The sequence below is a fragment of the Gossypium arboreum genome, chromosome 11, assembly GCF_025698485.1.
Source record: "Gossypium arboreum isolate Shixiya-1 chromosome 11, ASM2569848v2, whole genome shotgun sequence".
NCBI classification, from domain to species: Eukaryota; Viridiplantae; Streptophyta; class Magnoliopsida; order Malvales; family Malvaceae; genus Gossypium; species Gossypium arboreum.
The window spans coordinates 132,459,621-132,485,955 of NC_069080.1; the positions used below are offsets into that span (position 1 = coordinate 132,459,621).

General features: G+C 33.2%; 3 protein-coding genes across 5 annotated transcripts; 1 reads left to right on the top strand and 2 right to left on the bottom strand.

Moving 5' to 3' along the window:
* Positions 1 to 48: 48 nt before the first annotated feature.
* LOC108470573 (aminopeptidase P2-like) lies at positions 49 to 9,072 on the top strand. Its single transcript, XM_017771923.2, is given in 13 exon segments — positions 49 to 622; positions 2,114 to 2,239; positions 2,362 to 2,437; positions 2,440 to 2,735; positions 3,063 to 3,235; positions 3,545 to 3,799; positions 4,086 to 4,237; positions 4,440 to 4,630; positions 5,198 to 5,306; positions 5,397 to 5,551; positions 6,243 to 6,335; positions 8,469 to 8,549; positions 8,692 to 9,072. Coding segments are annotated over 13 exon segments (2,109 nt in total). The 5' UTR covers positions 49 to 292; the 3' UTR covers positions 8,764 to 9,072.
* A 477-nt stretch (positions 9,073 to 9,549) lies between these two features.
* LOC108473899 (long chain acyl-CoA synthetase 7, peroxisomal-like) lies at positions 9,550 to 17,448 on the bottom strand. Of its 3 annotated transcripts, none has more exons than XM_053021537.1 (24): positions 17,133 to 17,448; positions 16,549 to 16,609; positions 16,394 to 16,471; positions 16,235 to 16,306; positions 16,044 to 16,125; positions 15,770 to 15,875; positions 15,617 to 15,693; positions 15,424 to 15,468; positions 15,230 to 15,316; positions 14,803 to 14,892; positions 14,616 to 14,695; positions 14,413 to 14,506; positions 13,986 to 14,074; positions 13,813 to 13,901; positions 13,480 to 13,609; positions 13,166 to 13,284; positions 12,745 to 12,868; positions 12,573 to 12,659; positions 12,167 to 12,270; positions 12,007 to 12,092; positions 11,225 to 11,311; positions 11,051 to 11,137; positions 10,224 to 10,363; positions 9,550 to 9,876 (listed from the first exon to the last, which is right to left on the bottom strand). In XM_053021537.1, the coding sequence occupies exons 1-23, from the start codon at positions 17,266 to 17,268 to the stop codon at positions 10,268 to 10,270; spliced, it is 2,106 nt and encodes a 701-aa protein (XP_052877497.1). In that variant the 5' UTR covers positions 17,269 to 17,448; the 3' UTR covers positions 9,550 to 9,876; positions 10,224 to 10,267. The 3 variants fall into 3 exon arrangements, with proteins under 3 accessions (XP_052877497.1, XP_052877496.1, XP_017631198.1); XM_053021536.1 differs by having other exon boundaries at positions 9,753 to 10,025; XM_017775709.2 differs by lacking the exon at positions 9,550 to 9,876 and having other exon boundaries at positions 9,902 to 10,363; positions 17,133 to 17,446.
* Positions 17,449 to 20,343: 2,895 nt separating this feature from the next.
* Positions 20,344 to 24,822, bottom strand: LOC108470975 (kinesin-like protein KIN-14S). The gene is made up of 12 exons (XM_017772518.2): positions 24,519 to 24,822; positions 24,383 to 24,430; positions 23,856 to 23,986; positions 23,659 to 23,743; positions 23,311 to 23,574; positions 22,935 to 23,214; positions 22,533 to 22,694; positions 22,165 to 22,380; positions 22,029 to 22,066; positions 21,772 to 21,935; positions 21,568 to 21,681; positions 20,344 to 21,472 (listed from the first exon to the last, which is right to left on the bottom strand). Exons 1-12 carry the CDS (start codon positions 24,565 to 24,567, stop codon positions 20,696 to 20,698), a joined length of 2,328 nt encoding a protein of 775 aa, XP_017628007.1. The 5' UTR covers positions 24,568 to 24,822; the 3' UTR covers positions 20,344 to 20,695.
* Positions 24,823 to 26,335: the final 1,513 nt, after the last annotated feature.

Here is a 26,335-nt window from a genome sequence, read left to right on the forward strand (position 1 = left end):
CGTGCCTATATTTTTACCCAAATCTCATATTTTTTGGGTGAGCCTTCAGGCCGGGCCGGGTAGGCCAGGCGATGCACACCTCTACTAAGTTACGCCCAATCAAACGACCATCTTTAGTTACCGAGTGTTATTATCATTCTTCCTTAAACAACACACTTTTAAGCAAACACCCTGAATTTCAAATTTCTCGTCTTTCACGGATCTGAATACCTTATCGTCTGTGCTCGAGATTTTATTTTGAGAATTTTTTTCCCTGGTCCTTTGTTTCATTTGTAATTTGCTACAATAAACTATGCAGTCCGTACCATCGCAAGCAATACGCCCTCTATCTCACAACGCTTCTTTGTCATCTTCTCGTCTCCCTTTCTTCTCCTTTTCACTCCCTATTTTCCACAAATTCAAAATCAACCCCTCAATTTACAATAAATCACAAAAAGTTCCTTTGTTTTTGACGCTACGGTGTTGTAGTTCGGGCTCTGTAACTGCCAAGCATTCTTCGGAGCTTCGTCGGAATCGTGACGTTCAAGAACCCGACGAAAAGGTTGTTGCTCTTCGCCGGTTATTTTCGAAGCCTGGAATTGGTATTGATGCCTATATCATCCCTTCTCAGGATGCTCATCAGGTTCGATTCCTCTTTCTTTTTTCTGTAGTTTTTTTAATGCGTAAAATAACATGATTGGCTTTGTTTATGCCGCTTTTGGTTGTTTCGAATGCTGCTTAAAAATTGGTGTAATCCAAGCTCAAAGTTGTAAGAAGCTTTCGATTTTGAAGTTCAAACTCAATTCGAACTAAAAATGCTTAAGCTCGCTCGATTAGGATTAAAATCTGAGCTCGATTCTTGAAACTTCAAATTCAATTATTAATTATGGAACTCCGGTTTTAATTCAAATTAAGAATTTTCAATATCAATTCGAACTAAAAACTACTAAGCTCTAGAGCTACTTAAGCTAATTATTAGTATATTTGAGTTCAGTTCGTTTAATGCCAAAGTTGCTAGAGCTCGAGCTCACTTGATAATTACTGAGCTGAATTTGGATCTTTTTAAAGCTAAATTCGATAAGCTTGTGAGTATTAAAGTCCCGATCAAGCTTCATTTTTAAAGTTTGAACTCTATTTGAGCTAAAAATGCTTAACCTCATTCAATTAGACTTATGTACCAGTAAAAGATGAGCTCGATTCTGATTCTCATGCCTGAATTAATCTCAATCATTTATGTTTGAGCTCAAGTTTAAGTTTAAATTAAGAAATTTCAATACTAGTTAAAGAAAAGGCTCTATTAAGCTATCGCGCTCTTTGAATTTAGGATGCTCGATTTTGCTTGTCCAATAGCTGAAGTTGCTTGAGCTCATTTGATAATGACCAAGCTAAATTCAAAATTTCCTTTTTCAAGTTAAACTGGAGTAACTAAAGAGTACAATTATCTTGTACTTTAGCTACTAAAAGTAGTTTATATGGATGGGGTTAAATGCTATGTGAAATGTTGTTTCAGAATTTAGATGATAAATTTATACCTTAGATAAATGAGATTAACATTGTTTGGTCTCTTACACGGCTATGAACTGTCACATATTTCATCATCCACTACATATGTATCTTCACATTTTTATACATCAAAATATACATCACTTTGATGTATTTTTGTATGTTTTTCTCTGTTGATCTCAAATTTGACTAGATTTTGGTGGTTTCATTAACTTGAGTTTTTTAAAGCATATTTTAAGTGCTACTCTGTACTATTTGATAAGCTAAAGAAAGTGTTGATTTTAAGATTAATTGTTTGGTATGCTACTGAATTGTTAAACGTTTAATAAATTTTCTATTGAATTTTTAAAGGAAATATTTTTAGTTGATGGAAGTTAAAAAGGAAAGAACAGATTGTTTAAAGAAGTTATTTCTAAAACTGATTAATCAAATGCATTGATAATCATCAAAATTATATTTTATGGTTTATCAAACACACTAAATTTCATAGTGTGACAAATGTTATGCAGTTTTACCACTTTTTAGCCTTTATGGAAGTATCATCATTAAGGATGATTAGGCTTACTTGAAGCTTATGTCAATTCTAACATCTGTTGCAATTAATTTAATTGATTGTCGGCATGGTTTCCAGAGTGAGTTCATCGCTGAATGCTACATGAGGAGAGCCTATATATCAGGCTTTACTGGCAGTGCGGGGACTGCAGTTGTCACAAAGGATAAAGCAGCTCTATGGACCGATGGCCGATATTTTCTGCAGGTTTCTTTTTTTTTTTTTTTGACAAGCTTCATAAAGTCGTTTTAAACAGATTTCTGTCTAGTATGATGCACTATGAGTGAATATGTGTTGATAATAGTTCTTCCTTTGTTCTGACTGTTTAGGCTGAGAAGCAGTTGAGCTCGAGCTGGATTCTCATGCGTTATACCCGTTATTCTTGCTCGGTTGTTTCTGATGATGTCTGATAATTTGAAGGGATCAGTTTCTTTTTTCTCATGATGCCGCAAAAGAACTGAAGGAGGCTATATCTAAGAAGAATCTCGAGTTGGTTTTCTTGTATGATTTAAATCTCGTGGATGAAATATGGAAAGAATCAAGGCCGAAACCCCCAAACAATCCAATTAGAGTACATGATATGAAGTATGCTGGTTTAGATGTGGCATCCAAATTATCTTCCTTGAGGGCTGAACTTGTTGGCACTGGTGCATCAGCAATCGTTATATCCATGCTCGATGAAGTTGCCTGGTTGCTGAACTTGGTACTTTTTATACTCACACGTGGTTGTTATTTTTGTAGAAACAAACATGCTGACAGACTTTGTTTTGTCAAGATTTTTCAGAATGATTGTCACTTTCAAAGATATTCAATTTTCTTGAACTATCCATATTTGTCACTTGTGTTCAATGCATACCTGGACATGGTTTGGGTGATATAACCCTCCAAATATACAATTAATGTTCAAAAAATTTGAAAAGACCCAAACCTTATCTGACACTCACACCCGAGCCCAAGTAAAGTAGCATTCAGTGATTCCTATAACTTATAAATTCTCCATTCAAATAATACCTTACATCTTGTTTTGCAGAGAGGAAGTGATGTCCCACATTCACCTGTTATGTATGCGTACTTAATTGTGGAGGTTGATGGGGCAAAGTTATTTGTAGATAATTCTAAAGTCACCAAAGAGGTGATGGATCATTTGAAGAATGCAAGCGTAGAGTTAAGGCCTTATGATTCCATCCTTTCTGAAATAAAGAGGTATGTATGTTTTAGGTGCCTCTTTTTTTTTTTTTTTTGAACTGATCATTTTCTGTTTGCGAATTAGTTCACTAGGAAACTAGCACATCTTTCCTGGAGCAGATTTTCTCAAGATTTGGTACATTTTCATTTGGACTTCATGGACTATCTTGTTTGAAAATATGTAATATAAAATGCAAAAGCAATCCAGCAATGATGTTTATTTTATCCGAGATTGCAAAAAAAATCAATTAGATCTAACCTTGGCCAATTTTGCCAGACCTGCTAAGGCAAACTTATTGTGGAAATAACTATGGGCTCTTTTTCCAGACTTGCAGCTCAAGGCGCTCAACTGTGGCTAGATACATCATCTGTTAATGCTGCTATTGTGGAGACATACAAGTCTGCTTTGGATAAATATTGTTCGAACCATGGGAGTAAAGGAAAAATAAAGAATAAGAGATATGATGAATCCAATGGTCTTTCAGAAGGTCCTTCTGGAGTTTATATGCGATCCCCGATCTCCCTGGCGAAGGCCTTGAAAAATCCCGCTGAATTAGAAGGAATGCAGAATTGCCATTTAAGGTAATTGATTTCTCCATGAAATAGTAATACCGGTGAACGTTTAAGTCCGAGAAACAGTTGTATTTTGAGGTTATTCCTTTTAACAAGCCTCAATGTTTTCCTACTCTTATCTTCTGTTTCCTTCTATGAGCAAAGAGGACATCTACCTTTGTCTATAGACATACATGCTGTAGCCTGTCTTTATGAAAACTGTCTACTTTAGCACAGCCAAAAGTTATTGTCTGCAAGAAAAGATATATGTCAATACAGAACTTTCAAGGATTAGTTTATCATGATATACATGCAGAGATGCAGCAGCTTTGGCACAATTCTGGTGCTGGCTGGAAGAGGAAATTCATAACAATGTGGAACTTATAGAGGTAGATGTTGCAGACAAACTTCTTGAATTCCGTGCAAAGAAAGAAGGTTTCCTAGATACAAGCTTTGATACAATAAGTGGTATATTAATCTTGATTACCTGTTTTCCATCTTTAGACATTCCAGTTAAGGTCGTTTTAATTTCTTGAATTCTGGAAAAGTAAATTGCCATGCTTAGTTTTTATGTTGTAGGGGAATATGTGCACTAATAAATTTAGAAACCAAAAATGGACTCTGGTTATTAGTTTATAGTTCACTGTTAACATTTAGAATGATAGTGCAGGCTCAGGTGCAAATGGTGCTATTATACACTACAGAGCTGAAAGAGGAAGTTGTAGTGTTGTGGATCCGAATAAATTGTTCTTATTGGATAGTGGAGCTCAATATATTGATGGAACAACTGACATAACAAGAACAGTACATTTTGGTGAACCAACTGCCAGGGAAAAGGAATGCTTCACCCGAGTTCTAAAGGTGGGTTCTATATTTGATCTTGTTGGTAGCATAGAAGCCCCTTGTATTTGTCACAGAAGAGGTTAACACATATGCCAAAATTTTCTATCAAGTTATTTGAAATACTACAGAATATCGTAAATTCTATGTTGCTTCAACTCTTCATTTTAAAAAAAAAGTAACTGTACATCATGACCAGGGTAAGAAGATATGGTGCTCCAAAGACACACTAAACACATGGAAAAACTTAAAAAAAATAAATGTACCAAACTACCAATGTTGAACACATGTCCGTTCTGACACTCACCCTCGAGTCCGAGTAATATAGGATAGATTTGCTTGTAGTTTGTGAGACCACAACAGCCTATATCTCTCAGAATCCCTGCTTTATCTAGTTCTTGTCTTTCTCCTTTTCGTTTTGTAAAATGTAAAACCAGTTAGAAATGAATGGGGCATGATATTTGATCATTTTTACACGTCCTACGATAACCTTGCATGATATGATTCTCATTGCTGTTATACTTTTAAGGAGTACCTAGCTATGGTTTAAAATATTTCGGTTTTCCATGATACACCATCCAATTGCAGGGTCACATTGCACTTGACCAGGCAGTATTCCCCGAAAACACTCCAGGTTTTGTGTTGGATGGATTTGCTCGCTCTTCCCTTTGGAAGATTGGACTTGATTACCGCCATGGTATTTCTTCCATCTTTCTGTTATTCTTACACTATTAAAAGCATTGCTGATTAATTGATCATAACGTCATTATCTTGCTCTTTTATGCAGGCACAGGACATGGTGTTGGAGCTGCATTGAATGTTCATGAAGGCCCACAAAGTATTAGCTATAGATATGGAAATACAACTCCCCTACAGAAAGGCATGATTGTTAGCAACGAACCTGGTTATTATGAAGACCATGCTTTTGGCATTCGGATTGAGGTAAAAAGTAATCTGGCCATGATTCTTTGTCCTCAAACTCTACATTAGCTACAACAATTCTGGCTGCTTAATTTAAAATATGCCATAAGTCCCTATACTCTTCACAAATTTGGAATTTTGGAATGTAGTCCCTGTACTTTTATTTTCAGGAATTTAGTTCCTCTACTTTTCAGATTTTAAAAATTCAGATCTAATTGTTAATACAGTTTTTATTTTTATTTTTTGTTAAAATTGTTGATGAGACATTTTGAAATAAAAAATACTCACATGATAGCAATGAAACCAAAAAACTGATCTTGTAGTGAACTTGAATTTAACAAAAATAATTTTAATACTGCTAACAATTAGATTTGTATTTTGAAATCTGAAAAGCATGACTAAATTCCTAAAAGTAAAAGTACAAGAATTAAATTCGAATTTCGTGGAGAATACAGGGCATTATGTCATGTTTTAACTTGTCATTTTATCACTGTTTCAAAACCAAAATTTTAGCCGGTCCATGGCCATGCACTATACTTTATTTGAATTACATGGAGATTAAAAATTAAAATATTTATCAGACTTGAGCATTAGTTTATACTTTAGTTTAGGAGGAACCCTCCAGTTGCTGTTTTAGAAGCTTGTTCAATAACATTTAATTAGCCCAAAGTTTAATAATGACTTACTAACATGGGCTCTTTTAATCTTGCAGAATCTCCTCCATGTGCAAGAGATTAATACACCAAATCGTTATGGAGGAATTGAATATCTTGGATTCGAAAAGCTAACATTTTTCCCCATTCAGGTATGCTATTGACTTTCTTATACCATTATATATGAAACTTGTGCTTTCTGAGTCTTGGATTCATCAGTTTTCTTCAAGTATCTCTAAACCGTGTTTAACGCATATCTGAACAAGAGTATTAGGATACCTAAATTCCAGATTGAAGAAATATATAGAAGGTCAATGAAAAAAATTGACCTGGACATATTGTATTTGGCTGGGTCGCTTCAGTTTTCAGTGGCATTTGATTTCGATCGATTTGGCTATGGAATTCAACTGGTTTTGGTTTGACTTGAAAAAATTAGATTCCAAAACCAAATCAAACAGAACTGATACCATTTGTAATTGAACAAACTTGAGTGCAAATTCCATTACATGGAAATGGCTTTACCTCAAATTATGGTGTCTTGTGTGCCAAAACACATGATTCAATTAAAAGATTTTACCTGTATCAGAGATTTCATTTTTTCTGGGATTTGTGTACTATTTTCAGGAAAAGCTATCACAGCATTTCCTATAGAATCTCTTTCCCAGCTTCTAAAAGTGGTAAAAGTTGATTTGGTTTAAAGCCTCCCCAGGCCCCTACATTAAACCATGAAAGAACCCAGAGTTTGTTTTCTTAAGGTATGGGTTTATGTTCAGTCATTGCTTCATAAGCATGGAGTATATGGTGAAAATGCTCGACAAATGTCTGCATTTTTACTGTCATACAGCAGCTTGCTTGTCCTTCACCGAGGCATTAAAAGCCAAATTCAACGACTTGGAAACAGGAGTATTTTGGGGTTTTCATTTCCTATTAGCCCTAACAAGAGAAGGTGAAAGGGACCTGGCAGCTTTAGCAAAAGCTAGCAGAAAGTCAGTACTGGAGTGGAGCTAGCTCCTCAACTGTTTGTCTTTTTGTTTATGTAGGCTACCATTGAACATACTCCTCAACAGCCTTCCACCATGATTTCTCAATCTTGTACAGACAATGACTTGTTCCATGTTTACTTCCAAAACTCCCCATTTTTTCAGAGTCATCTTCAGGAAACTATTACACATGGGATACTCGTAAGTATTTCTTTTTCTCCTTTTCATATTTCTACTTTGTAATCAGTTTCACTCATGAAGTTCATTGGCCATGACCATATATGGTTATTACTAGGGGACTCCTAGAAATTTTGTGAGAAAATATGGAAACCAATGTCAAGCCGTGTTAAGCTTGAGGTCCCCAGTGGTGCAATATGGCAGGTGGAACTCACAAAGATTACTGATGAAAAGGCACAGTTGCAAAATGGCAAGCAAGAATTCACAGAGCATTACTTGCTTGAATTTGGGTCTTTAGATATGAAGGGAATGATCATTTCCATGTCCTAATTTTTTTTAAAAGTGCTTAAGAGATCGAATATCCTATACTAGCACTGAGGATGATGATGGTGACGGGCATGATCTAACTTGGAACCAGTTCTCAATTTCTTGAGGGAGTGGACATGCCAAATCTGATTTCTCTTTGTTTTTCCTACTGGCTGAGCTTGACACTTCATCACAAACCTCAACCAATACATGATCATGCCCATCACCATCATCATCTTCAGTGCTAGGGATATTCGATCTCCGAAGCACTTTTATAAAAAATTAGGACATGGAAATAATCATTCCCTTCATAAGGCTGTTGAAGAGTACATTCGATGCTAGCCTACATAAACAAATAGACAAACAGTTGAGGAGCGAGCTCCACTCCAGTACTGACTTTCTGCTAGCTTTTGCTAAAGCTGCCAGGTCCCTTTCACCTTCTGTTGTTAGGGGCTAATAGGAAACATAAACCCTGAAGGACCCCTGTTTCCAAGTCAGTGAATTTGGCTTTTACTGCCTTGGGGAAGGACAAGCAAGCTGCTGTATGACAGCAAAAATGCTAACATTTATCAGAACATTTACACCATATACTCCAAGCTTTCAAACCCATACCTTAACAAAACAAACTCTGGGTTCTTTCATGGTTTAATGTAGGGGCCCGGGGAGGCTTTAAACCAAATCAATTTTTAGAAGCTGGGAAAGAGATTCTATAGGAAATGCTGTGATTTTCCTGAAAATAGTATAAAATTCCCAGAAAAATGAATTCTCTGATACAGATAAAAGCCTTAATTTTTTTAACCATGATTGTATCTGGAAGTGCAGGCTAAGTTGGTCGACATATCTTTGATCTCCGATGATGAAATTGAATGGCTCAACAATTACCATTCCCAAGTCTGGGAAAAGGTTAGTTTTTTGACATATGCATTATACACTCCACTGCTTTCATCCTAACTATTTGCAATAAAAGGTGTTATCTGGTCTGTTTTGTTATTCTGTCACGTTCGTCTCTCTCGTGTGATGGAAAGTAACTTATGGTCTTTTTCAGGTTTCGCCATTGGTGGAAGGTTCAGCTCGTCAATGGCTATGGAACAATACACGAGTAATTCACAAACGGTGAATCCAGTACTGAATCTTCCCATTTGCTTTCAGCCCCAAAAAATTGAATTTCCAGAAATGAATCCCGTTAGTTTGTTTCCTCCACACGATTGCTATTGATTTGGGGATCATTACATTTTGTATAAAGCATAGCATTTCAATACATGTAACCACACAGGCCCCCCTAATGCATCAATCTCCTAGAGGGTATATAACTTGAAAGCCTACTTAGGTTGAACTTTTTTGTCACAGAAGTCTGAAACCAAATGGAATAGTTGGCCATAAATGTGACGATTTGAAATTATTAATTTCAATAGATATATATTAAAAATCACGCTCACATCGACATGCTCTTCAATTCATTATTGCGGTACCAACCGAGCTGAATCATTCGCTTTTAATTATTGATCTAAACGGAATAGTTGAGTAAACATGTTTAGTTCATTCTGTGTAGATTGTATTCAACAATCAATTTTTTTTTCTTTTTAGTAAATGTTCTAAAATTTAAATTGTTGGACCAGTTGAAGGATTGCACTAAATTTTAAATAGTTTACGGTTAAAAGATATCATCATCTATTTTAGATATAATGTTACAAAATTAAAAAAATAGATATTTGAATCCTTTCTTATCGTAATACAAATTATAATAAAAATACAAAAATACTTTGTTATAATATGTAAAATATAAATTTTTAAACAAAAATAAAAATCATTTATCAAATGTAAATATGAATATATAAATCATATTTTATATTAAAACCCTATAACCATAATCACTACAAATCGAAATCAATTCCAAAAATAATAATTTTATACCCAATATAAAATACCAAATTAGTATTGCTTCAAGACTTAACAATCTAATCTCATTACACCCGTAAATTTTAACCCAAACTTGAAAATCTTACCTGATTAACCTGAATCCGACATAAATATAAAAAGTACACAACTTTGTTTAATTAAATCCAATCCTAAAACAATCCAAATCTAAAAAGTAGTTTAAATCCAAAATTATCTAAATAAGTAATTCTAAATGATTGTAACGTATACAAATTTAATATGAAAAATCCAACCCTCAACCCCAAATCTAAGCCCAAGAACTGTAATTACCTGAAATAGTTATAACTTGAATCACCTGAAATAGTTATAACTTGAATCGATGAAATCCAAAACCAACCCACTTAATTCACATGTCTAGATTTCAATGTTTTAACACCCAATTGGCCGATAGATCTTAGAACAATGCTAAGTGCTTCTATTTTCAATCCAATCATAAAAATCCAACTACAAGGCCAAAAATCTAAATTAACAAAAAATTTATTTAGTAATAAATATGAATATACATTACAACAGAGAATTGCATTGAAATACTTGTTTTTAAACATGACTATGAATTAGCCATCGAGCATGCACGTAAAACTACAACAATCATCGACGTCAATGTTTTATTGAGTAAAAGTGGAATGGGTAAAAATTTGTTACCTTTTTGAATCTGTTTTTGCATTTTATTGAAGTGAAAGCCAAATTTATAGTTTCGAAAGTGCCGGTTCGGAAGTTGAAAGCTCAGCATACATGTTGGCTATGGCTTTCGCAAAGTACTCCTTGGTTTGAGATCGCTTGATCTGGAAAATAAATAACAACAATAAGCTTTCAATGAGTAAAAGCTTTTACCTGATTTCTTGTTGACATTAGTGAGATAAAAACAAGACATTCTACTCGGGTTTAACTCAATTATTGTCAAATTAAGGACCGAATTTGAGTATCTTAATACTAAGGAGCTCCCAAGCTTGATCAACTCTTTTAAATGCATATTTTCCTATTTTATCTAAAATTTTCGACTCAAATTTATCTCTAACTTGAGTTTGAGCTTGAGCTTGAGGACAAATAATTGAGCTAGAAACCGAATGTGAAATCGAGCTAATTTTTCAAGTTTAATCAAGTGAGCTCAAACAGTTCAACCTTTATTACGAAGAGATTTCAAGTTTTCAAAAAGAAACCCAATCAAGCTTCAAACATCGAATTTCAATACAACTTGAGCTTCACTCAGCTCCTCTGCACACTAGTTGAGATATAGATAATAGGTTTCATTCATGCTCCAAGATTCTATTTCTGTTTCATTCCAATCTCTTCATACATTCAGAAAGTATTGATGCTCGAGCAAATATTGCCATTGGGATTATATATAGTTCTTAAAATATGTGCGTCGATTCAGATTCTAACATGCATACGAAATTATGATCATACGAAAAATCCCCCAAAAATTTGAATATAAATCTTAACACAGCGGTAAACAAAGAATGGCAGATTACCTTGAATGTTGGAGTGAGAAGGCCATTTTCCAAGGTGAATTGTTCAGGCACCAAAGTTACAGCTTTAGCAAATTCAAAGCCTCTTAACTGCATTTTTTTAAGGAATTCAAATAAATTAACATGGCTTCCTAAGAGAAGGGATGGTAAAAAATCATTTGGTTTAAAATAAATTACCTGTGCTTCCCTTCCCACATCATCCATCTCAGCGAGAACAGCATTCCTTGCTCTTGGATCATTGCACAGCTGTCCTAAATCCTCGTACTGTAAAAATGCAACCTTAAAACGGTTAAAAAACTCAGAATTCATTGTCTTGACTTCTCATTTTCTTTTTTGATGTTTTTGTCTTTGATGCATATTCATTATTCGCACATGAGTGCCAAAGATAGATCCGTCAAGAATTCTCTAATGAAAAATTGAACATACTTGTGACTAACAATCACAGGTGAGTCCTAAAAACGTAGAACGAATGATTTCAAAAGTTGAGTAATAGGTTTTGTAGTTCATATAATCCCTACGCTAAACAATCCCTTGAACTGTTTGGTATCCAATATTCCTGGGCTATGTACTTTATCATCGTTGATGAACTGAATTATAGCCCATATTATCAATTCATCTTCAGAATCTTTTTCCCATGAGTTTGTTTTATTCAATATAATATTTATAATATCGATTTGTCTTTTAAATATAAATATCAACAGCATGGTCTGAAAGCTATGTTTTTAGACCCAGGAGGAGTTTCAAGTACAGCTATTTGCTCAATACATATATGCTCAATTTTTTCTACATTTTTCTACATTTTTCGTACGTCTAAAGGATCATACTCTTTTTCCTATGTTCAAATATGTGTATAGAATACAGGTGTCGGACAAGGGCATAAGGAAAATGAAGAGTCAAGAAAGTTTTGGGGTCTTGAACTTCCGAAGGTAAATATGAAAGGACAAGAGAAAAGAACACACCTGGATACCCTCAGATGCAGCCCAGTCTCTTAGAACATCAGGTTCCACTGCAACTACCGCTACTAAAGATGAATTGAAACTATCACCTATAAACATATTAAGCATTCAGGAGAATGTACAATTGTGAAATTCAGTCGCGGTTTAGAGTCTATTTCCTTACCGTATACAAAACATTGTGAAACAAATTTGCATTTCGCATATACATTCTCGATCTTCTCCGGTGCTATGTATTCGCCTTGTGCCAACTTAAATATGTTCTTTTTCCTGTAACGAATTAATGAAAATGGTCAGAAAAGGATTCAGAAAAAGTTGAACTGCCATGGATAAAAATGACCAAAGCAGATGGTTCATCACTGAAGAAGATCAACATTATTCTAAAGTGTCCAAAAAGGTTCTTCTAGCAACCGAATGCAGCCAACATGCAATCAAAACATGCACAAACAAGACTACTAATAAAGCACAATCACTGTCTCATATAAAAATATGTAGATATCTAGAGAATAGATCAAGGTGTTATTCGTATATAGACCTCGTATAATATGAGAATAAGGTTAAACAAATATGACCTATCAATAATCTTGAGACGACCTCCAGGTAACCACAAACCAATGTCTCCCGTATGAAACCAGCCATCATCATCAAATACTTCTCTCCTGTTCAACCAACAAGGCAACTGAGTCTATTAAACATTTGCTGCTAAATAAGGCAACAAATATAACAACGTGGGAAGATGATTACGTTTGGACTTCATCCTTGTAGTAGCCCTGAAAAACAATAGGACCTCTCACACAAATTTCCCCACGAGGATATGGCTCGTCCTCAGAGGTGTAATTCATTTCAGGAACATCTACAAGTTTCACTTCTGAGAAGACAAAAATGGATTTTAACAAAATATAAAGGACCTTGATGATCAAATGAAACAAGATTCATGAAGATAACAAAATTCCAAAATCAGATGAACTCTAACCAACAAGTCCTTCATTTTAAAATGACTAGCATTTAGATATCCAGAATTTAAAGCTAGAGATTCTCAGCTGTCCCTAAAGTTCAACTTGTAATATTTGGTAATTAATGTGTCCAATTTATCCACCTGGAAAGTGATATACTGATTCTATCCATATTTTAAAGTTTCCACCTGAAAGAAATCAAGGATACTCACCACAGGCAGCATGTGGAGACCCAACATGACCAGCTAAGACGTCCCCTACATCCATCAAGGTTATGATACAAGAAGTCTCTGTCATGCCATAGCCCTCAATTAACATACAGCCAAAGCACCTGCAAAATACTTTCATATCAAAGACGAGGAACATAAAGCTACGCAAATTCAGTTTTTATCTTTACCATATCACAATCAAATCGTACCATTGTTGCCAATTTGAATGGATATGGCCTATGGACCTGTACAGTGCTAACAAAATGCTCAGAGACAGCAGTCTTGTACAATTGCCTCATCTAAGAAAATTGACTTACACTCTCAAGAAGTCCATTACATCAGGAGACAGAGGGGAAGCACCGGATCCCAGAATACGTACTCGACCTCCAAGCTTTTCCTTTATTTTATTGAAGACCAATTTGTCCCAAATTGGCGATGCATTCCTTCCTGGAACAATTGTAGGAGGGACAAGCAATTGGATAGCTAAACATGAGGCAAGCATACTGATAGAATTTACTGTTTTATGCTTCAAATTCTCTCATTATAACTCTATATACATTCTCTTTGATCATCAATATGATGTAGCAGAAAATTATTGAGAAAATTTACGCTATAATAAAAAAGGAAAAATCAATTATTAGCTTGGATACCATTCATGATGGCTTGCCTCTTGGAATTGTAGGCAGCTCTAAATAGCCTCTCCTTTAAAGCACCAGAAGTGCTGACAGCATTGGTGATTCTGTGCAGCGAAATGATTTAAATAAGAATTGATAAACAAAAAATTTGCAATTCATTTATTTTCCAAAATCAACCACTATCATACCCAGCATAGATTCGATTATATAATCGAGGCACACTGCAAAATATAGTTGGTCTAAGAGCAGCTAAATCATCCATCAGTTTCAAATTGTCCTGCAAACACGAGGGGCATAGACTTCATAAAACTTGTATGAAGACCAAACCAGATTTTGAGCAATACAGAATTGGGAAGAAAATTATATCTGTTTTACCCTGGACCAAAGTTTTGAATTGGACACCAACGGAAATACACCCCCCCCCCCCCAAACCAAAAAAAAAGAAAAAAAAAAGAAAAAAGGGAAACAAACAGACAGCTGTCTATCTTCACTTTTAAGATATTGCAGATCTAAACTTTTATCCCATTATCTGCTATTAATGAATGATGCAAAATTGAAAAGGAAAGAATAATTATGGTTTATAAGTAAAGATAATATAATAACAATGTCACATACCCCCTGGTAGAAGCCAACCCCAACGCCATTGTTGCAACAGATTACTTGGTTTGACCGTTCATAAATGTGCGCCAAAGGAAGATAGGATATGTAACTATAAAATGAGAACATTGATAAATAGAGAAACAATAAACAATATATCTTAAAAAAAAAAAATTGTAAGTTTGCATTATATCAGGTGATAAATTGAACACTGAACTCACACGTCTGAGGGATAGAATTTCACTTTTCGGCAGAAAGCAGAAGCATTTGCAATTAAATTTCCATGTGTCAAGACAACTCCCTTTGCAGAGAAAACAAGCAGTATACGTTAGGCAGCAAAGAAAGTGAAGGCCTGCAAGGGAAACTAGCAGGAGAAGTCCAACATCAAAGTTATCATAAGAATCTTACCTTTGGTGTCCCTGTAGTACCACTGGTGTAGCATATTGTCGCAACATCATCAGGCTTAGGAGGGAAAAATGGCTGCAGGTTTCTGCGGCCCTAAAAGAAAATCATTTAGAATAAGTTGATGTAAACTAGAAGCCAAATTAAATAGGCAGATCTGCAATTTCGATCGCATTTCAGTTAGATGACTTGATAAACTCATTATAGATCCTATGCTATAATACAACCACTTAGTCAGTAATCAGGTATAAAGTGTTTACAGCTATCAACATTCCAAATAATTTGAGGAAAAATTCTAGGTTCTGAAAAACAACTTGATCTTATATCAACAGTCATACAACAACATAAAGCACGTGTAGCAACATAAAATATAAGCAGCATATTGAAGATGAAATGATTGAACTTAAAAAAACACAAAGAACTATTTATATACCTGACCAAGTAATTTTAAATACGATATGAACTTCACGTCAGGTGTTGAGGGGAGTGAAGGTAAGTGTTCATCAGCTCCTCCCACCACCTGCATAATAAAAAGTGCCAAGAGAAAAAGCATGCTTAGTGGGAATAAACACCTGACAGACATATAGTTTTGTTATGATTCTATAATGAGATTCTATAAGTACATACCACTATGAGACGTACAGATGGAATAGAAGATATGAAACTCAACAGCTGCAATTTTAAGACAAAATGAGATAAGCAGTATATTTTAAATCAGAAGTTAATGCAATAAGTTTTACACGGTTTTATAGAAAGTTAAAAACTAGTATGGTGCAAAACATAGGTCCACAACTTTATGGCACTAAAAAATGCAACTGACCGTATTTAAGGTTTCTGGGACACAAAAAATAGCTTTAATGCCAGAATGGTTTACAACAAACTTAACAGCATCAGGACCTGCAAAAGAGCAGAACACTGTTAGAATTGGGCTACAAAGACTTGAGAGAAATTAACTAACCAGTCAAAAGCATACCTAGAGTATCGTATAAAGGAACTGAAATATACGAATATGCTGAACAAGCATGATCAACCACCATCCACTCGGGTCGGTTTATAAAATAAAGTCCAACACAAGCTCCCTGTTCCAGAACCACAAAAAGTAAAAAATGACTTAACAATATCAATAATTAAACATTGGAACAGCAAGAAATTCTAGGTGTAGGGAGCTAATATGTTCCGAGTAAATCCACAGCTGGATAAAGATGGACTGTAAAACAAGGGAAACCAAGTTCCCCGAAGCAACTTACTTGTTCTAACCCATAATACCTAAGTCCAGAACCTATAGCCTCCCGAGCTGTAGCTGCTTCTCCAAATGTCATCCACTTATACCTTCATATGAAAAGCATAATTAACAGAATCACACAATTAAAATCCCCGTATTAATTCTGAATAAAATTGAATTTTAAACTTTTTAAAACAAAATACTTAAATAACTCACTCCCCAACTGTTCCATCCACCCGAATCCGCGTTCCCAAGTACTTGTAATCTCTATAAGTCTCCACAGCGTGTCTAAGTAACCGAAAATTGAAAAACATATAATAAGCGTATAGTACTTTATAACTAAAAGGAGCAATCACAGGAAAAAAAAACTCTCACACAAAGTTTTCATGCAATGTCCCGATTTCAGGATGATCATCAAACCGACTCAAAAGCTTCATCGGAGACCGAGCTGATCTGCGGAAGCAAATTCAACATTTAAAAAAAAACTTCAAAAACAAAATCAGAAGCAGAGTGTAGCAAGAAACAGCGACCTGTAAACATTCCATTTTCCAGTTTGCAATTTCTCAGGAAGAACCACACTGTACTGTTGATCTACAAAAACAATTATAAGCCAAAAAAATGAGAAAACAAAGATTAAAGTGATAAAAGAGAATAAGATTAATTAACTCATATAACATGATGATCAAATCAAACTAAGCCATCAACCAGAAAATTTCTCAATATTTAACTTGAAAGTACATAAAATAAAAAGAATAAGATTAATCAACGTATATACGTCAAGAATAAGATTAATCAACTCATATACTGATGATCAAATCAAAAACTTCAAATTTCTGGCTATTTAACAACGAAATTTTTTTAAAAAAAAGAATAAATCAAATCAGTAACTGTGCGTACGAACGGAAGAAATAATAAGATTAATCAAGACGCTACGATGATCAAATCAAAATAAGCAACCAATCAAACAATACACAAACACATAAAAATACTTCCATTTCCTTAATATATATATATAACTTCGGAATACATACAAAAAAAAAAACGAATGATCACGTCGTCAACTTTACTTAATGTACGATCACGTATACGTTCAGTGACTTGCAGAGTTACCTACCAACAAAGAACGGTGGAGATGAAGAGGAGGAGGTAACATTACGTCCGATCAAGGATTCATCCTCGGCGGCGTATACGGCGGAAGGGAGGAGGTGAGATTGGATAGCGTTGAGGCGGCGTTGAGCTGGAGATTCCATTTTTCACGGCGGTTTCTTTTTCAGCGGCAAAATGAAATAAAAAAGAATATGTAGGTAACGTAACGAGAGAGGCAAAAGTTTGCAAAAATAATTGTACTTTGTTTTTTGTTTTTTGGAGTTTTTAAGTAATTGGAAAAATATATAAATATTCAGAAAGAAAAAAACCGGATGGGCACACTTTTCAAGACAAGATGGCTGATGATGACGTGTCTCTTAAATCCTACGTTAAAGGATAGCTTTTTTTTCTTCTTTTATTCTTTCACTATTTTGAAATTTATTACTTTAAAGTAGTGAGCGTTTCAAAGCAGGTAGTGGATGATGCTAACGTGATCATTGCGTGTACCGTGCACGTTAGAAATTATAATATTGTATGGACTTGAGGGTTTGAATTATAATTTGGGTTGTATTTATGAAGGGTTAATTAATGACTTATATTTTAAATTAATTTTGGTATACCTGGTCACCAAACAATTAGTCAAACACTCTTTTCTCTTTAATTTCTAGTTGTATTTTCTTGTAAAATTATTTCATAATAATCTTTAATTTACAAAAAAAAATATTTCGTTCAATAAAATTATTGGTAAAACTTTTTTATATTAATTGAGTCAATCCAATGAATGTCCTATAAGGCTAGCCTACATGCGCTTATCAGTATAGTATACCTAATCATCTAAACCTCAATTATAATGTATTAATATTCAGGAAACTCATAAGTTAAGAACTTAATTATCTAAATTCAAGTTCGAAACTTACCTATTCTGTAGCAGTGGCACGTGATGAGTATGGTAAAAGGATGTAGGGAATTGGAAGAAACATTAGTAGATGTAGTCTACAGTGAGGTGAGCTTTAGGCTATTTATGATGGTCATTAAGTAGGCTAATTGGAAAAATGTTATTGTTAAGATTGATTGTACTCTAACTATCAAATGTCTCCATGGTGATATTAGAGGGCATTCAAATAGAGATTTGGTGATATAAATCTAAGAACTCTGTAGAAATGAGTGGAGAGTGGTCATTAAGCAAATATCGAGAGAGGCGAATTGTGCCTATGATATTTTGGTTGACCTAATGAAAGGTTTTCCTCTATGATATTTTGGTTGACCTAATGAAAGGTTTTCCTATTGGTGTTTGAATTTTTCATGTTGCTCCTTCATTGATTAATGGTTAGATACGGTTAGATAGACACTTTCTGTTATCCAACCCTACTGCTACTATTAGTTCATAATTGATTTTTATTTTTATTTTGTTAAAAAAAGGGCCTAACTAAAATTTAAAAAATTTGGAGAATTTAATGAGAATGTTTTAAAATTTTGATAAGTTTAATTAAAACTTTCAAAAAAATGAGAATGTTTTAAAATTTTGATAAGTTTAATTAAAACTTTCAAAAAAGTTTAAAAGTTTAATCTTGACAAAATTCGGAAGGATTTAATTAAAAATATTTAATAAGAAATTCTAATTTTTTTTTAAAGGCCTAATTAATTTTTTTAAAAGAAATTTCAAAAATTTTAAGGGAAACCGATACCATCCGCTTTTGATTAGAGAGAAGTAATCAACCCATAACTAGGACCATTCATGGTAAAACCAAGTTACCTCCATATAAACATGCTTACAAATTGATTGATGTGTTCTAAAAGTATTCCACAGTCAATATTATATTTGAGTTGGTATTTAACTCTCGAGTTAATGGTTAAATCGAGAGAATGACTTGATTGATGTAATATTGATGTTTTAAATATTCAGTTAGAACAATTTTTAAAATCTTTAGGCCAATTTAAATATTAAGTCATAGTTTGAAGACGATTGATGCAATTAACCTTTATAAATTACTTTAGCCAAGTGTTTTCAAAATTATTTTGTTTAAAATGGTTAATTACGCCCAATGTTATCAAATTATCATGTAGATTTAAATTAATTTTAAATTTAAAAATGTTTTAATTGGTACTTAATATATCAATATTATATCAATCAAATTCTTTTATTATTCTAATTGTCAATTTAAGCATTAAATATTAGTTTAAATTTGATACGGAATATATTCAAAATATACTGATCAAATTACAAACACGTGTATATTTATGGTATCAACAATTTAAATAAAATATTTTAAAAACACTCAATAAAATTTAAAAGAATTATTGTTGTTAATCATTAAATTTAAATTCACCTATTCAAGGATTGTGTTAATCCAAACTTAAAAACCAGCCTAAAATACTAGAGTTTAGAAAAATAGTATGATGTCCAAAAGATAAGCTTGAGCCAAATTTAAGCTTTTCTTTTTATTTGAGCTACACCTTGAAGAATTCTTTTTAGGCTTCAGGTTAGATTAGCCCTACTCATATTTAATGTATTTTAAATATAATAAATTCTTTTATCTCTTTACTATCACATTTAATATTTAGTCATTATATTTTTTATTTGACATAATTTAATCATTTATTTTATAATAATATTAATTAATTTAACGTAAATATTTTTAACTATCTCGATTAAAATAGTAACATATTTTTTATTAAAACACATTTTAACCTACATTATTTTGACATTTCTAAAATAAGAAATTATTTATCATTTCTTGATGAATTTTTAAAATAATTTTAACGAGTTTTAATTAATAATAAAATATCAGTGTTATAATTATTTTAATAAATACATATTAAAATTTTAGTAAACATTTAATTAAGGAGAAATATTAAAATTACATAAACTTTGATTTAACGTGTAAAATTGTATATGAACTTTTATTTGTGTAATTTTATACATAGCATTTTGATTCGATTTAATTTCATAAACAACTAACAACATTATCTATGTAAGACCATTTTACTTTTTTATATAATACATGCATAAATAATTATATTTATTTAATATACAAATAAATTGATGTATTTATTTTCTTAAATGTGTATAATTGCACAAAATCAAAGTTTATGTATCAAATTATAAATTAAATCAAATTACAAATTGATATTTTACCTTATACAAATTATGCTTAACATTTGTGATTTAAAAATATATATAATTTTAACTAAATTTTAATTAATAAAAAAGTAACTATAATTATTTTAATAAATACATATTAAAATTTAATAAACATCTATTAAAATATAATTAAAACCATATAAAAAAATTTGAAGCTAGGCGAATTCGTGGGCAAAACATACTCAATATGACAAAAAAAAAAAACTACGCTAATTAGAATTTGTAGCCCTTTTTGGCAAAAAAAGGGAGGAAATTGTAAACTTCATCCAACTTCTAGGACCAAAATACAAGAATGTAAGTATACGATTCTTGAAGGAGCCTCCTTGGTCTAGAAATCACAGAAAATATGGAACGCAATAATAGAAGAATGAATGTATAGAGAACAGCATGTTCACTTCTGGTAATTAACCCGTTTAACAGGGTAGCAACAGTGAGTCGAATTCAAACCTTCATTCCTTATCGGAAGAATGTCGTAAAGGCAAAAACGACGACTTCCGGTAACTACTTTGCATACCTTTTAACTTTAGGGGACTCCACACCAACGATTTCCGTTGTAAAGCAACAACGGTCGTATGTCTTGGCTTCAATGAACCCGCTTGCGCGGCTGGAGGGCTCCCCATGAATTTGCTACTGCTTCTCATGGCTGCAGGTGATGTCTCTGATGGGTTACTAAACTCTGGCAATGGAGAAAACAATCTAGAATACCTTGCTTTCCTGGGATCAGGCGCCAATGACGGTCTCTCCATTGTACCAACATTGTTGAAACCGGAAGCAGACCGACGGAGTGGTGTTGTTGTCATGTGGGCATCTGGACGGAGGGTAGCGATGGATACTCGCCTTTTAGGCTGAAAAGCTTGTGTCTTGACCGGAGGTTTGACAGCAATGGAAGTACGTCTCGGTTTCAAAAGGTTTTTCGTGTTTGTTGGTGGTGCCATCACGGTTTCGGAGTTGTTTTCTTTGTCATCTGATGGTGGTGCTGTTACCATGGACATTCTAGTTGCCTTTCCTTTTGTGGCCATAGGTGATGCTGGGGGCATGAAGTTGGTGATTCTTCGCAACGGTAACCTCAGTTTTGATGGACCGAGTGGCGGCTTTTTATCCGCTTTGGTATTCTCAGTCGCTTGTTTAAGAGATGGTCTAGTAGAAGCAGCAACAGCAAAAGCTCTGGATTCTTGCTTTAATCGGGTTTTCCGTTCCTCTGCTAACTGATTTTCTAGGTCACGAACCTGACATCAAACACGAAGAGGAAAAAACGTTTATGATCCAAAAAGGCGGTTCTACTCAGAGATAACCGGTTCGATTTATTTAATGTATGATTTACCTTTTCTTGGAGACTTTTGCATATATGTTCTCTGGCAGAAAGTCTCAACTGTAAGGACTGTACATTGTCCTGCAACTTCTTTGTTTCTTTGTCATCATGTTTTAACTTCTCTGCCTGTTAATTAATCAATAACCAAAGGTCAAACAAATTGAATCCAGTGGAAAAGTTGGAGGGAAACATTTATATTACAATGATTTGTTATACCATTTGCTTGTACTTGTAAAGCTCGGTAAGGTCCACCTGTTTGCGGGCAGGACCACTTTCAATCCCCCTAACTCGGCTAGCAAAGTTCAATGAACAAAGGGTCTCACCAAGGTCTGCACTAGACGGGCTGATCTGTACAAACATCACGGTCTTGCAATCTCCTCCTGCATTATTTCATGATTTTCCATTAGGCTACTAAGCTAGCTTCGAATAAAGGGAATCAACTTCCACTGGTACTACGATGAGATAAAGCTTACCTAGAGAGCTCTGTAGCATGTGTGTGAGCTTTGAGTTCCTGGTTTTCCATGGAAAAGTAGAAAAAGTGTTGATGTTAGACATACTGACTTTTTTATTTGGTTGTGCGTGTTAGAAAAGAAAGAGAGAGGGAGAAACCTGTAAGGAACATGGGCTGTTTTGGATGCAAGGGCGGAAATTACATCACCAAGGGCTGAGAGAGATTTATTTATGAACTGGGATTCCTTCAACCTTTCACCTTCAACTTCGATTTTTCCAACACGCTCACTGCCAGCCAAATCTACCAGCCACAGGTGACTCTTAGTCTTTTGGCTGTTTATCAAATTAGTTCCCCTTACAGTTACACGCAACAAGCTGCAAAGAGAGAGATTCTGGTCATTATAGTTAAATGCACCATTATTTCTCAGCTAGAGTTGTTGAATAGTAAAAGTTTCCTATTAGATCACTAAAAGTCTAGCTTCTTAAACATAATTCAGAAACAAAACAAATAGAAACTAATATATTACCAGTGAGAACGACTGCTTAATTCATTGGCATTGGTAGCTCCAACTGATCTGACCCGGTTTCCAGATTTTAGTAGCTCCCACACTTCCTCTGTACTGTAAACACAAGCTTCAACAAGTCCTGGAACTTCTTGTGTCCCTTCTGCTGCTTGCTTGATCTCCAACCTTTATCAACATAATGGACTTCAAATTAGGACTTTAACCAGAGACCGGCTAGAAATTATGAGCTTTATTTTATCTTCCAATTTATCTTCTCTACTTATTGTCCCTAGGAATAGTTATTAAAGTTTGTGTCAACGGATTTCCTTCTTCATGGAGATATAAGTAAACAGATTGCATGTAAGTGTCTGTTTTGCAACAAGGCTAAATTGGCCAACCATATATAAATTAGTGTTAGGAACTAACTTTTTAGTAGGCTGGTTGGAGCTTTCTCCTAGGAGGTCCCTTATCTTTTCATTGTAGACCTCCATCATGCTGACAAATAGTTCATATTTCATTACACCCCCTCTCTCTCCAGCAACTCTAAACAACTCCTCCAATGTCCTGTAGTTAACTCCTCTATTTTCTGGTGTTCCCTCCATAGTAAATGTTTTCCCAGTTCCAGTTTGCCCGTAAGCAAATATGCAAACATTATAACCATCCAATACAGAAGTTACTATGGGTTTAGTTCGTGCAAATACAGCATCTGCATTGTTAAAGAAACACAAAATTAAGAACATATACAGTACTACTTAAAGAGATCTCAGGTGTGGAAACTCTGTTAAGAGATCTTAGGGGTTACCTTGGCCATCCTCAGGTCTAAATACATGGTCGAACTTGAATTGCTTCTTGGACGAATCAGAAGAAACTATCTGTAACTCAGTATCTTGGGATGAGTCAAATTCAACTACAGAGGAGGAACCATTCGCAATTTCAACTTGGTTTAGAGGTCTACATCTGCAGAAAACCCTGATGTTTCCTTTAAGCTCAATAACTTCGTTGTAAAGGCGCTTCCTCTCTGATGACTCATCCAGGTACTTCTTCTTCAGAAGGTCATATTCATTATCTGTACCAAAAAATAAGTAAAAGATCAATTCAAATAAAAACAAATAAAAATAATAAAAAAGGACCCAATACTGTGATCACTTACTGAGAAGCTGAAGCGTTCCTACAATGTCGTGACCAGGAAAAGACTTCACTTGATCAGACAGAATTTCATGCTCTTTCTTCAAATTCTGTAACATTAAGTTAATCAAAGTCAACTCCTTGAACCAATAATGAGGACATAAACAAGTAAAAAAATTATACATTCAAGCTTATGAAAAGCAGTATCCAGCTCTAATTTACCTGAACACTGTTACTCAAATTAATAACTTTCTGTAATATTGGAAGAGTTGGCCCCTGAGCTGAAGATATTTCTTGGTTCATGCTGGATATAGTATCTTCATCCATGGAATCGGTATTCTCTTCTAAAATTTCTAAAGAAACAGCCAATATTCTTCAAATTAAAATTCTAATTGCTAAAATACATAAACAACATACTTTCTCCCAAATATGATCATTTCAACATGCAAATGCACCGCTAAATTAAGAAAAACAGAAGCATTGCAACACATTTGCTAGCCAATAGAAGAAAATGCTTAAAATTCAACTTAATAAATGCTACATAGAATATCTAAACTAAACAAAATAAAAATCAAGAATCATCAATCACATTAAAAGTACAATCCAAATAGGAATTTTCTAGGGTTTTTAACACGTAAAGGTCATCCCTAATTGCTATTTTTCTCTTCAAATTTAGATAATATTTCATAAAAATTTGCGTAAATGCTTTCATCAAAGTAAAGAAAGAAAGAAAAAGAAAATGAACTAACCAATGTGAGACTTCGGAGAAGGCTTCGGTTCATTCTCCACCGTTTGATCTGTAAAAAAAATCACAGATTTTCACAGATCAGAAAACTTGATAAATAATTGAAGAAGAAAAAGAAAGAAAGAAACCAGAGCGCTAACCTTTTTCAAGAACGATCTGATCGCAACTCTCCGAGCACATTTCAACCATTTGATTACAAAAAAAAAAAGAAAAGAGATCTCGATTATTAGAAAAAAGAAAAGAAAAATCAAGGGAGAAAATTAAACGATTTAGTAAGAGAAATTAGGAGATTAGAAAAGATATTAGATTGAGAATTTTTGAAAAAAGTAAAGAAATTGGCGAGAGAGAGGGAGAGCTAAACTGAAGTGTCGAGTTTAAATTTTGAAAGGGAGGGTAGGGTTTTCGTTTTATTTGATTGGATTCAAAATGGAATAACTTGAGCCGTTGGATATTCTAACGGCTATTTTATATATAGTATTTTTATAAGGAGCGTGTGCCTCGGGTTTTTAAAAGTTTGGGTTTGGGTAATTTTAACCCGATTAAGTTAAATTAGGGTTTTTCGCGGAAAATTAGTGTTTATTTTTTTAAGTTTACCATTAGAATACAAATACACTTCGAATTGGAATAATCTAAACCATGAATTAATTAACTAAACTAAAACTCACACATGATAATAACTTATGGTAGAACTCGAAAATTTATATATTTTGATTAAGTATAATTAATCCCGAACTTAGATACTCAAAATTTATAACTTTCACCTTTACCAATAATACCAAGATCTCAATTGCAAAAATTAGAGTTTGTTTAATACATTGATTAAGGTTTTTTATAAATCAAATCAAAGATTTTAATTATTAATTTAAAATTTTATATATTAGTGGGATAAATCTCAAAATTATATATATTAATTCAATTTGTAATATAGTGTATGAAATTTAATTTTATACAATTGTATATATGAAAATTTTAAACACGACATGATTTAAGCATACTTGTTGAATATACAAACATTTATCTTACTCAAGATGAAATTAATTGGATTAATTTATTTATAAATGTGTTTAATTACACTAAATATTTTTGAGCATTTATAAGTATAAATACAATATAACCACAAATATAATACAATTATAAATTCATACATGATAATTGTGCATGGTGAGACCAAAGACTAGACTTGTTCACAGATTGAGTCACTCGACTAAGTCCAAAGGCCTGTTCAAACTTTGAGAAGTTTTGAGCAAAAATATTAGACATGAAAAATGTATTTAAAAAAGTTAAGCCTGTTTAAAATATGAGTCGAGCTCAGACTTATACATCCAAGACTCAAACCTGGCCTAATCTGTTTTCTATATTTATCATATATTATATTATGTTATTTTATGTATTATATAATTTATAACATATTTATACTATATATAAAAGCACAAGTTTAGACAAATTTATTAATTGACAAAAATACTTTTTATTTTTATATTACTAAATCACATTTAAAGATAAAAAGTATTGAAGTAAAATAATTGTAATAATTATACATTTAAAATAATTTAAATTTAATTTACAGTTATTAGTTAAAAATTGTGCTAATTTTAAAATAGGTTATTACTTAAATGAAACTCTAAGCATAAAATATAGAGAAAATTGTGATAATTAAAATTATAATTATTAATTAAAATTTGATGTGAAAAAGAAGTTGTGCTAAATTTATTTTAAAAATGTTGTGCTAATTTCATTGATATAAAATATAGTTAATACTTGAATAGAATTCTAAGCATCTTAATTGTTATTTTATTAATATTATGTTAATCAATTGTTGTTTTGAATAATCTTACTTTGCATTAATTACATAAAGTAAAATTATATTGTATGTTGACTATGTTAAAAAGGCTTAAATTATGATTTAAAATTTTTATTATAATGTTTAAATTGATAAGTTAATTTATTTTATATTTAA